The sequence below is a fragment of the Sinohyriopsis cumingii genome, chromosome 12 (assembly GCF_028554795.1).
Source record: "Sinohyriopsis cumingii isolate HCF-2022 chromosome 12, ASM2855479v2, whole genome shotgun sequence".
Lineage (NCBI taxonomy): Eukaryota > Metazoa > Mollusca > Bivalvia > Unionida > Unionidae > Sinohyriopsis > Sinohyriopsis cumingii.
The window spans coordinates 65,530,805-65,544,825 of NC_142972.1; the positions used below are offsets into that span (position 1 = coordinate 65,530,805).

The following is a 14,021-nucleotide window of genomic DNA, read 5'->3' on the forward strand; positions in this document are numbered from 1 at the left end:
AAAATGTAATATTGGGTGTCTTCCTATTTTTTAGTATGTTTTGAAAGTTTAGAAACAGAACTCAGGGTTTAGGGAATTTAAGAGTGCACTAAAATGAAAATGGTTTTGAGGCAGACATTGACCTCGCGTCTATTTCCATTACAACCCTTACCATAAAAACTTTCCTCTTCAGAGCTGGCAAGCTTCATCAACCAAAACTTCAAAACATTAATTGATAAAACAAAAGCTTCTATCATTTAACATGTTAGGATGTTACTTCCATGTTTCGCATTTAAAGCTGCTTGTTCTCTATATGCAAGAAAATATTCTTGAAGAATTATTATTACGAAACTTTGATCAAACGCCCCTTGAAAGAATGGCACAGTTCGTGAATAGGATTATGTAGTTCCCATACTTCGTAACTTCATTTCATGTTTTTCAGGGCTTGTCTATAACAACAGCTATACTTACTTTGTACATAAGAAGAGAAGCTAACTACACGCTGAAGTTTAAACACGAGACATACAAAACTACGGCCAGGGAGGTAAGTTTGTGGTACTTTTAAAAATGGACATCTAATTACTAACCAGTATATATATCAACATATTTAACTGATCGTTTGCCAAAACAAATACAGCAATGGTATTGACGATATTATCATTAATGTTTTAGAGAATATGGAGCAACTTCTTCCAAGCTGAAGGATCACACACGATAAATATGGCGGGGACGTATATCGTTAGGTTCGTCTGTCCTTTAGGTACATACATGTGTATACGTAAATGCTGAAACTCATTTGTTCAAAATCTTTCAGTGCACTGTGTTGGGACATCGAACATATTATTGAAATGGGATGAACATGCGCATAAAACTCTATCGACACGATCTAACGTTTAGAGTTATGGACCTGTGACATTTTAAATGCAAGCAGAAATGTGATAAATATTGTGTGTATAAATATTCCCCACATCCTTTGATGAAACAGCAAGTAAAGAATTATCCTGAATAATATATTTCGTATCAATTGACAAATACTCTTGTGATTATTTATATCTACATACATGCGTTTTGTCAGAGTCCATATTTATATTCGCTCTCAGAAATCAAGCTGGTTATTTATTCCTTATTCCAAATTATTAGCATGTTCAAAAGTGAACAACGGTTATTTATGCCCGATTGTAATGTTTTGTCATCGAGCTGGCTATTTATTCCTTATTCTCGATTCAACAATGAATTGGTTAACACTTTATCTTCCTATTTCTTGAAACTGGCTGTAATGAAGATAATTCACACTTTCCTTCCGTTGGAAAAGATACAAAAGTAGAAACGCTCCTATAAAAGCCACTTTCAACTGGTTTTTTTTTTTGCATACGTTTAAAACTTTATAAAAAGTTCTGTTCTTATTTTGCTACACATTTATTGCATAACCTCAGCACAGGTTAATCACAAATCATCTGATTCTAAATAAGAAATGTTTTCATATGTCTGTTGGATGAAATACTTGCAAAGTTTATTTTTTATTAATTTTATTAGTAATGGACCGTAATAGGTCCAGAGAGTCGTAATTCACTTCGTTAAAATCAAACTCCATTGTGTAGGAGTTCAGTTAGTACTAAGTATTTATAGAATCAACCAACATTGTACCTGCAGGTTATGCCCGGTTCCCGTACGTTGCCCATTATGTCGATGATTCCTCTCGACAAATTTCGTCACTTGTTTTGTGCCCGAAAATATCCCCCGAGATAAAAGGAAGGGTTCATGTCAAAATTCTTTAAAGCGGGAATGTTAGGGCCAATGTGAATATGTACGATTTAATCTTCTTACAGTTTGTGTGGTATACCCGCACCACACCCATATATTTAACTGCCAGCTTCTCGAAATCGGCTCGACAATATTTTATGAACTTTGATTGCTGTTGTATAGGATCACTAACATAACACTGTCATGCAGGAATTGAAATAAAACTTCATAACGTAGGGGTTCACGTATCGCAAAATGTGGTATAATCTTTTCAAATATTTTTACGGTTTCATGCTGCCAGTATCCATGAAGACCATCCTATTTCTCCGAACTTCGCCAATAACTGTTCCTAACTAGTAGCTGTCAAAGAAGGGTTTAATTAAAATGATCTCTATATAGGTGTTCAATTGATGCAGATCCTTGAAGAAATCGGTCCACTTACCAACTCTTGTATATAGCCTATACTAATAAGAACACTCATATTTCTGTGATTCCTCTAGACTAATATCGTCAAGACATCTTTTGTGGGTCAAAATTATCGCTATGGATACAATCTGAAAGATGGGTCCATGTCAAATTCCTTTATCGAAGTATTGTTTTATATGTTAACTTAAGAGATAACCTCCTTGTGAGCTTTCTTGTAGTTCCAGTATGTTTATATTCCTGTTTCTCGAAGTCAACTCAATGACAGCTTGTATAAATCTGCATCTGAACATTAGCATTGGCCTAGCAATAGTCAAGCCCAGTCATTCAACAAAAGTTTATGTATACATTGTCAATACAGTCCATATATTCTTTAGTATTTTAAGAAACCCAATATTAATCAAATTTCTCTATTTACTTTTTTATTTTTTCTTCTTTTGTATTTGGTGTATATAAGCAGATGGACTGTAGTTTTCTTCATCTCTGTTTATTCTACAACTTTGATCTGTACAATAATTTTTCCACTTCACACGAAAGTATTAAACATGTATACCATTCATGTGTCTTATTTGAATTTTTATGTGATATTTCATTTCATAAAATAAAGGACAAATATCCTTTAAGTTCGCAGATATATTTTTTGTTTATTTTGTTTCTCCTATTAACAAATTTATGTCCCTACCGAAAGGAACTTACTAGTTATTAAAAAGAATATGCCTCAATTCAAAACTCGCTTTCTCAGACCAATTGGCTGGAACATTTTGTGGAGTGAAAATGATACCACATTCATCTATATATTTATTATTCTATCTCCTCTAGGTCAGGTGCTGTGAATAATAACTACACACAAAAAAAGCATATCGGTAGCGCTGTCACGTTAAACTTCATTATGAGGGTGAATATCTACCTGAGACGTGATTGATTTGGAAAATTTGTCCTAGATTGAGTTATAACAAGAACAATAAAAGGAACTTTATAACAAATCGGAGGCAGCTGGGGTGGTATGCGTGCACGCCAGATTGGTTTCGGGCACTTGTACATAAAGACGTGGCGTGGAGCATATATATATTGTTTAATTTACTGGTTTCCTACCGTACATACTGCTATTGCAGTTACACCACCAATGTACACCACTAGAGTTTAGTAGGGACTTTATTATCACATGGACACTCATTCGGTTTGAAACTTAATCCACTACTAGTGAACCATGGCATCATGGAATCTCACTAACACTTTACTCAGTGACGTTTGCTTCTAATAATTGGCTAATTATTTCGGGCAAAGGTAAATCTCCATTGCGCCGAATTCCAGTAACCAGACAAGTAATCACAGAAATCTAAGAATTCCTTAAAACGGGGCGCTATAACCAAATGTGCATATATATATATATATATATATATATATATATATATATATATATATATATATATATATATATATATATATATATATATATATATAAAGCAACTTGATATACCAATAGTATTGGTATATCAAAATATCAAATTGTGGTTTGACCCTGGCGTATGAATACACATAAGGGTCAAGTTTTTATAGCTTTTATTCTCTCTAAACAAGGGTATGCATTTCTTGGATATTACATTTAGAAAGGAGAAAATAACACTAAAATGATTTTCATGTAAAATATTTTTTTGGAGAAAATAACACTTTTGTACACAAAAAAACAATCATACTCAATCCAAGAACTAAATATTATTGAGCTCCACACTGTTTCGACTGCTGTCATCTGTCAACACTGTAATTGGCAGCCTCTCCCTCTTGCAGAATTCAAACACTGTGCAATTCTGTGGAAAACAGAAAACAATGACATTAGATAATAATCAAGACCAAGAAGCAACATTTACTCTACTAAACTTTGAGTTTATTGATGAGTTTGATAGAGACAGGCCGAGACATTTGTAAATGGAAATGAGTCAAAATATGAGCTTGTTAGGGAAGACAGGTTTGTACACCATGAGCCTGATGATATACTGAAATGTATAGAAGGTAAGCAGAATGCGAACACTGTAAAAAGGGACACTTTTGTATGTAAGGCAGGTGACAGCATTCTAGCAGTCCAACAATGAATTTAGAAAGTTGCACGAAATACACCCATCTGAACTGGATCAGTACCTGGCTGGTTTTAAGCTCGGTGTTAGGAGAAAAGGATCTGAGTTTGAACCGAACAGCTTAAGAAGCATCATCAGCTCCATTGATCGCCACCTTAAATTCAAGACACATGCAAGTACAATCATGACAGGAAATGACACAAATTTTGCATTAACAAGGGAGGCAAAAATACTTAAAATTCTAATGAAAGGAAAGAAACCCAATCGAGGCAATCAATCACCAGACGACGAAACAAATGCCTTGCATAGAAAAAAAACTAATGTGGATGGAAACACCTGAAGCAATTGTTAAACCATTGTGGTTTAACAACTCTGTGCATTTTGGTCTGAGGTGAGTGACTGAACATTACACTCTGAAATGGGGTGAACGTTACAGTAAACAAAGATGTGAATGGCCTGGAGAAACTCAATGAAAGGCAGACATAAACAAAAACAGGAGACAATAAAAAAGGACATTAAGGATATTAATCCTAAGATGTATGAAAAAAAAAACAACAACAAAGATCCACTTGCTATCTACAAACGATACGCAGAGCGAAGACCAGCAGACTTTTGTCAACCTAAAGATCCTTTCTATGTTGTGCCCAACACTATGCCGATCTCAGAGACAAACCCAAAATGGTTTAGGAAACAAGTCGTTGGAATTAACAAACTTAAATACATCATAAAAAATGAAAGAAAGCTCAGATATTTAAAAAAAAGAAATTAACAAACACTAGCAGTAGAAAGTACTTAATTATGAAGCTAAGAGACAAAACGATTTCCCCAACTGATACCATGCAAATTTCAGCACATAAAAATATACAGTCTATAAATAGCTACTCTACTCAAGCATTAGTGACAGGCAACAAAAGACTTACTCCAATTACCTTAGCAACACCGGCTACCCAAAGACTCATGATGTCAATCCCCACAACAAAGAAATTTCAAACTGCACAGCAACAGACTTTAGTATATCAAGTTCCAAAACCTGTAATATTCAACAGAATCAGATTATCAGCAACCCATTCTACGGAAAAAACTATGTTTGTTATGAACCTCCCGCAAAACGTGAACGAGATCTCTAATTGGGTCGACTTCATTTAGCACGCGACTTCTCAAACAGGACCTACACAGCAGAAACATAGAATTATTGAAGGTGACACGGAGAGTCAGTAGGAATGAAATAATATGGACAGAAACGATATCAGTGAAATGTGGTTAGGGTTAAACTGTTTAATTACCTCTTGTTTCTTAATTATTTTGATGTTTCTGGCTCGTATCGTAGTGTTGCTATAGACGCAAATGGTCGCCCTGATACAGTTCATGACAATGAACGCTGTAAATTCAATGTTTGCATGCACATTATTAAAAAAAAATTTGAATGTTAACTATCAACCTTGTGTTTTCATTTCCTTTAATATTACCAAAGGAAACATATTGCAATTAATATGAATGAAGTGTACACGTAATTAAGAATTACTGCAGAACTTCTTTTTTGAGCGTACATATATGCGAGGGGATGTAAAGAGTTCACTCCCCTACAGTGCACTGATTATGGCCGTCTCTTCCTCGGCCGCATTTTCCTATTAATGAAAACTTTACGCATCTCGTTGTATATCATTGAAACAGCACACATACTATACACACGCACGCACACACACACATACAAACACACACACAAATATATATATATATATATATATATATATATATATATATATATATATATATATATATATATATATATATATATTCACACAAAAGAGTGCGAACCAAACACAACTGCTATCATATATATATATATATATATATATATATATATATATATATATATATATATATATATATATATATATTCACACAAAAGAGTGAGAACCAACAAGTTTTGTTAGAATTAGCAAATAATTTATTTCCATATAATACTAAGTGAAACATGTATAACGAAGTTACGGTGTTGAGAAATAAATCTCTAGTCCGAGAATTTCGAACGCAAATCCTAATGATTAAAGCTCTGAACAAACATTTGCGCTATTCTAAAATAAATCCAGTGTTTGAAGTGTTAACGTGCATGCGGTGGCCTGTATTGTAGTAATGTGTGATCAGTCTTTAGTTGAATCAAAATATTACAATACCAGAATATATACTTATTTGTAATTTCGTTAAAACTCAAACTCTTTGTTTCAAAGAAAGTTTTTTTTGAGCAACTTGTATTTCCAGAGAAGAATAACTTGAGTTAATTTATTTGAATAAATAACCTCCAGCCTAAATGAAATGCTGAACACAACAGTAATAAAATTGTTTCTGCTCAGGTCTTACAGCACAAATAATAACTTCTAAAAGAAAAGATCACATAGTCCTCTGCTTGACGTCGGGTCACAATTAACATTTTCTGAAAAATAACTATTACTTCATTGAAATTTTCATTTGAAAAGGTCCTAAGAGTTTAAAAAATAAAATCTTTGATATAATTATAAAGTCTGTTTCTAAATTTATGATATACTATATAATAAATAACAGGCAGATACGGAAAAGTTCTAGACTTGAGCGTTGGTTCAGAAACCAAAATCAATCATACAGATCAGATGGAAAAATGATTTTGATTATGGACAAAACAAGCTAGTAAGTAATGCAATATATATATATATATATATATATATATATATATATATATATATATATATATATATATATATATATATATATATATATATATATATATATATATATATATATATATATATATTTATATATATATATATATATATATATATATATTGTTCTGAGTGCTGAACGTTAAGTAATGACTGTGGATTGTATGGGTCATATTAAGCAATATATTACATAACTTACTTTCCAATTTTCTTGATTAATACTTTCAGATGATATTTGTAAACGTGCTCCATAGGTTTGAATTCTTGATGTTGTTTTTTCCGTTCAAAAGGGAACAACATAATGTACCTGATCTTTCTCATGTAGTTTGCTATTATTTAAGTAAACATTCATGGCCTTGTTTACGAATTGTTGGCCGCCTTTGTGGAATAAATGTAAGTTGTGTTTAATTATGATTTGGAAGGAATCATTTATTCAAATTATTCATTAGAATTACAAAATTCCCATTAATGTTTTGAGTAAATTATTGTTTTGGGCTTATTGTGAATTCTTTCACAGATATTCTGGATAATATCCTTGCGATACACGAAGACTCTTAGCTCAAACGCACATTTAAAGTTATTGGTGCATTAGTATATTCAGATTGGAATTAATTTGGAACATCACTGGATTTCATTTGGAACACTCAACACGTTTGGACTTGTGATAAAAGTTTACGAATTATTTGGAATTTATTTCACAGTACTTTAAGTTCCTGTAAATTTGCACTTTCAAGAAATAAATTATTTGTTGAATTTTATGAAACTTATTGTTTTTTTATTTTTTACGAGCACAGAGTGGTAACGCTCTTTGATTTTCTTTTATAGCTCTATACCTGATATGTGAACAATGGAATATATTTCGAATGCTCGTAATTGTGATTTACCTTGATGTGTTGCTGAATACTGCACCTGGCCCTCTTGTTATCGTGCTCTTTTATTTTCAGTTGAATTAAACCTTGCACACAGTTTTAATATTTGCTTTTCGCGTTAAACAATTTTTCATCTTCTTATGCAAATATATTAGATTTTGCATTATTCCAGTCGTAATGTAATTATTCAAACAAACGTTTTGCCTTTTGATGAAGAGAGCAATATAAAAACCTTAGTCTGTCAATTTCTTTGTAAACCATTGCTTTGTATTTCTTAATGACTACTTTAAAATAGATTTTAAAAATTCCGAAAGGTATGCGTTTAGCTGTTGTCACTGATCATGAACCATAAGGGTAATATTTACAATCTTGTATCGTTTTCATTGTGCCAGAGGAAGGATTGGGGTCTTTTACCTTCGTACTCTTTCACCTAACAGAGATACAAATAATATTTTCGTTTTCACATTTTACAGAGTTTTTATTTGACACTGGTGACCTTGTTTAAACATTTGCACACTAATCTTCTATAGGCATTATCTCTATCAAGTTATTTACCTGACTGAATAGTCTTTAATTTTAACTTGCTTCTTTCTGTGATGCGTCTAATATTGACAAATTTTTCAACATAATGATACCTTCTGTCCTTCTATTCAATACGAACAGATTTAAACACAATAAGCATGCCACCCATTCTTTCGTTTTCCTTTGTAGTTGCTCTGTGGGGTTTACTATCGTTTCTTTCAGTTTTGCCGTCGTCAGCTGTTCCAATACGTTCTCATGTTGTGGGATATCTTTGAACTTATTTGTATGTATCTAAATTATATCTTCATCTATCTAGATGATCACAATGCATGCTTAACACAGATTTCACAGGCCAAAAGATTAGTCAAACAAATAAATAAAACAATTTCTCTTGGATTTACTTTGTTTTCTTTTTCATTTATGTTTTCTTGTGGGGTAAGGCATTCATACAAACTGTTTTGTCTTATACCTAGTATGGCAAATCAATGTGTGCTGCCTGGAAACCGACTGAACAATCTATCTGTCATTCCAGATAGTATGTTCCGTTAAACAGCCATCTTGTGCTTTCGTCTAGTCCTGTCTGAATTTTGCCTGTAACATTTCACCGCGATTCATATATTTGGCCTCGTTAGGTGACAGAAGTCTCTATCTCCCATCTTGTTATCCTGCTTCATCAGCTCGTTTCATGAAAATGTAATTGCGTGTTATCCAGAGGCGTAGCTGGGGGGGGGGGGCAGGGGGGTACATATGTCCCCGGGCGCCAAGGTACAGGGGCGCCAAAATGAGTCATACAACGTTACATTATAATAAGTAAACAAGGGTAATATTCAAAAATGTGATTAAACGGGGATGGGGCTGGGGCACCAATTTTATAGTTCGTCCCCGGGCGCAAAATATCATAGCTACGCCTCTGGTGTTATCTGTCTTATCAGATGTAACTCGTTGCATTCCAGTATGTTGGCAAAAGTGTTCAAAATGCGCATGAATAACTAGTCATTTTTTAAAATTTAATCAACGCAAACTCGTCAGTTGCTAGAATTTAGCTGAATATTTAGTTGAATCCTGCAAGCTGTCTATGATGTAGTGTAACCAGGTGTGACCGATATTGAATGCACCAGTAAGGAACGAAAATGGATTCTACACTTGAGAACACAAGGGGTCTTAGTACTAAATGCAAAGGTTTTAACCTACCCAGTACAGTCTTGTTAGTTTTATAGGGAACACTAATGTACACCAATCTTGATGGCTATGCTTTTTCGTCATTATTTTATTATTATTATTATTATTATTATTATTATTATTATTATCTTTTTAATTATCTAACTCCATCATTCATAAGCACATTTCCATTATTACCTTTCCCAAACATGGATACCATATTTATATATTGTAGTTTCTAATCTTTCTGCCACTACACGTAGTTTTCATCTTTTGAATTTAATCTAGGTTAAGGTAGTTTGGTTTTCAGTTCGGATTACACACAATTGTGCATATCGGATTGATGGTTTGATTGTTGTCGATACACTTTTGCCATTCCTACACAGAACAAAATCACATTGATACTGGTTTGCATCTGATTCGCTTTTCACGAGCTAATTATTTTGGGTTAAGGTTTTTCCTCAACTTTTGTGTTACGTTTTTGTGTTTGAAAAGGCTGTTTCTTGAATTGTGAGAGATATAAAATTTATCTTAACAAATAACTATGTTTCACTGCAACTCCATGTCTCCCACTTTTGCATGGGATACAACTTCAAGCTAAAATATAGATATTGTAGGACTTGACCTATAGGTTTATTGTTTATATCCACTGCGTCACTTCCGGTATACATTTAAGTCGATAGCTGTTGTACTTCCTGTTTAATTTCATTTTTGCTAATTTACCAAAGTAACTGTTAGTTCTATATACCGACCAATCTGGTGTTTAAAATCTTAAGGTATTTAATCTTTTAATATTTCCCTTTGTTTTCTTATGGCATCTTTCTCATTTGTACCATCGTAAAAATAATTAATCCTCGCATAACTTTTATAAGTGACTTTTTCCCACCGGTGAAGAGCTATCCTTGGAAACGTTCGGTTACAACAGATGCCTGTTTTGTTATATACGTAAATTATTATTATTAACATTATTATTATTAACATTATTATTGATCTATTTTTACTTTTAGCTAACAGCAGAAACAGAAATCGCTGATTTAACAAAGGAACTAGTACTAAAAGAGTGTAGTGTATCTTCTGACCAGATTTATTCAGTCTTTCGCATACAGGAACTGGTATGTACGGTCTTGTTGTAGTAAAACGTTACGCGGTAAATATTTTAACTTTTGTTTTAAGAAAGTATTATAATTGAAAACCATAACACAGTAAGTGAGATGAAAATCCTGTATGTAGGAATACTGTGGCTGGAAACTAACCATATCCTGACATATGGAGAGCATTCCAACGATCAAGTTAAATATTTTATCCAAAAACATAAATTGTATAAATCCTCCAGAGACATAGAGAGATGCGTACATAAACCCCAAGTACCCTTTAAATGTAGCAATTAAAAAACGTATACACAAACCTTATGTGTTGCATACAATAATAAAATACATATTCATTTTCCGTGATATACATTTCGGAACAGTAGTACACTTGTCTGCATGCATACTAGAAGCCACCTCCATATTATTACGTTCCATCTTTAGTATTGTTCTTATGTGGAACTCTTTACAGTCAACAACAACATCAAATGTCATTATGATGACTGGGCTGTATAACAAGAGGCAAATCAGAGACTGAAATCAGCTACTGCTTTATAACTTCAAATATTTGATAGCCAAAATTCGTTCATTCAATTAAATTTCTGTCTGAATGTATCGCATTTATTTATGAGCAAATGTTTGTGAAAATAAACAAAACTGGCAAAAATATACTAGGCTAAGCTAAATATATATATATATATATATATATATATATATATATATATATATATATATATATATATATATATATATATATATATATATATATATATATATATATATATATATATATATGTATGTCCGTTCACATACAACCTTTTCACCTCATCACTGTGACCATCAAGACCATAAGTCGTTGAAAACAAAACATTCATTTCACTTTTTGAAAATGTTTCAAAGACTCACCAAATACATAATTCCCTATACAAGATAAATATGTTCTATATTCGCGAATCGGGTCAGGTGTATACTTGGATCAGTCAAGAGAAATATGCCAGCCATTGACAAAACGAGTTATCACTTTCTGATAATGCATGGTCACACGTCGTCCTTCTGATGCAATTTCTCAGCTTACAATCCAACAGGTCTCTGCCATATCAGTCTTGGCAGAATATCAGGTTAGCTTCACAAAATGGCAATATAAGATAAATTCCGAGTGATCAGTCCACAAATGTAACTTTTGCTGTGTGATGTTATATCATTGCCGTCAACATGTATCAACAGTATACCTGGAGGTCCTCGATGGAATAATTGAAGGGAGCAGATCATACCAACAACACCCTCTTTCCTTATCCATGTAAAGTACTAATTGTCATCCAATGTAAATTAGGCTTCCTATGTTCGTTAGCTCTTTTAGTGCGGAATATGAGAGAGATGATCGAACTAACAGAATAGAAGAAAATGATCTTTACCTAAATTAATGCCGTTTTCCCTTTCACTTCTTAAGGAAATCAATTATTTCTTTTAAAATAAAATAATGTTATCAATCAAACAAATTAATATGTTCTACCTGTGGAGACTCTTTTTCTTTCTGATTCATGCAATATATGCCTTTAACCGTTATCGATTGTCTGGATGGCATCACACGCTGCATTGACGATATAGTTTGGCTTTCAATTCTTCAAGACTAGATGTCAACAAGCCTGTAGGCAAGCCTGACTGTTTGCCTGCTTTTAACAATGCAGCACAAAAGTCACACTTGATTAATGGTTTAACCTTGGCATGATAGAAACAGTTGTTATTAATACCTTATCTCCTCTTTAGATCATATTGAGAGGCCAAACAAATATTTTAATCATTCTCACACATAATTCATGCATACTCTGACCAACCAGTTTAATTGGTTTTCGGTTCCATAATGTAAACAATACTGTATTTCACAATTGTTATTAAAAAGATATCCTCTCATGTTAGTGCTCAATCAAGTTGATTGTTCATATGAACTAACACTTCCACGCAAAACACTAAAAAGTAAACCAAACTAAAGACTGTCTGTACAGACAAACCTTCGGATGAAATACATTTCAACCAAACTTTCCTCTTTGAATTCGAAAGGTAACATCACTACTTTTTCTTAAACGTTTGAGGCCTTCTATACATTTTATTACCACAAATAATTCTGTTCGATCCTTCCAAATATTAAGTTTGTTTCTGAAACTTAAACCTCGTATGTAATAGCTGTGCTAGCAGAAATATAACAAAATTACCCTGAATGGCAACGCAAGATAACAACACCGCTTTCTTTATACACCAATAGACTGCTAAAATTCTGACAATGCATTTTGCATATGATCATGTATTTTACCGGAAATACTGGACAGTTGCTCCAGTTTCGAATATTCTCCATAAATTTCTTAAACTCGCTGATCTATAAACGAGAAAGGATATCTTATCAAATGTTTGAAATTTGCAACAATATTAAGCTGCAAATATTTCAGTGCAAGGCTCTGATTTAAATGTATAAGCGTGCCAAGAGCAGAAACAAATTCAAGATCTGTAATGTCTTTGCTAACGCTTATAATGTGCTACGTATCATGTCAAGCTTCAAAGATCCACCTCTCATTAAACTTGGCATCAAACCCTCGCCATATATCAGCTAAAGTACCAGTAAACAAGTTAGCATTCTCATTTAATACTCAAAATATATCACGAAAAACAGATACACCATTGAAATTATAAATTATACAACATCAGCCACATTTTCAAATCCTGAATTTCTTCCACATTACCATGCAAATGACAATGAAGAAGTGACAATCCTCTGCCAGTATTTATCAACATTCTGCAAAATAGGCTGTCCGGAACAATAACAATACAAACTCAATTCATCATGCATTTCAGAGATTACACAAATCGGATGCGATCTGTATCCACATTATTTTATTCTTGATTTATTTATCTTTCTCCAAATGCATTCTTACTTCCATTACAATAGACTCGCGACCAAGACTTAGGAACAGTATTGCATTCGTTGTCTTTACTTGTTCCTCATCTACAACAAATGCTCATAACTTAGCAAAATATTTGGAAAAGACTAGAATTATTGACCTACACTAATAATGTCTTTTCTTTTCATCTTTCTATGTAACTCTTCAGATTAACAATTATAGAGTCAGTAGGACTGGTAAGCATTAAATGTTCGATAATTGCACAACTCATGGGTCATAAATTGTCATAACAGTAACAAATCTAGATGTAAAGTCTAGTTGACCCAAATAAGGGTGCCTAACAGGCAGTAAGCGGGAAACTGATTTTATGTCACCTTTACCTCGTATAGTGCCTTGAAAAATCTTGAACGATGTTCGGTCTCAACAAAGCCTTTATATAACTTCCCTTGGAGATATTTTAGGAACTAGGTCAAGTTGTCTTACAAATAGTGTAGAAATGGATTGTAGAATAAATGGCCCCACTATTCTTCCCTCCTGCACTTATGTAACAACTTATGTGGATACCATTTGTACATTTGTTTCAAATGATGTTTCA

General features: G+C 33.1%; 1 protein-coding gene across 1 annotated transcript in view; it reads left to right on the top strand.

The window, feature by feature from the left end:
* LOC149786606 (uncharacterized) overlaps positions 1-14,021 on the top strand; it is a 38,853-nt gene that overhangs the window by 17,487 nt on the left and 7,345 nt on the right. Inside the window, exons 7-8 of the mRNA XM_089978230.1 lie at positions 422-523; positions 10,461-10,565. Of these exons, the coding sequence (XP_089834356.1) occupies positions 422-523; positions 10,461-10,565 (207 nt within the window). The remainder of the gene's footprint in view (positions 1-421; positions 524-10,460; positions 10,566-14,021) is intronic.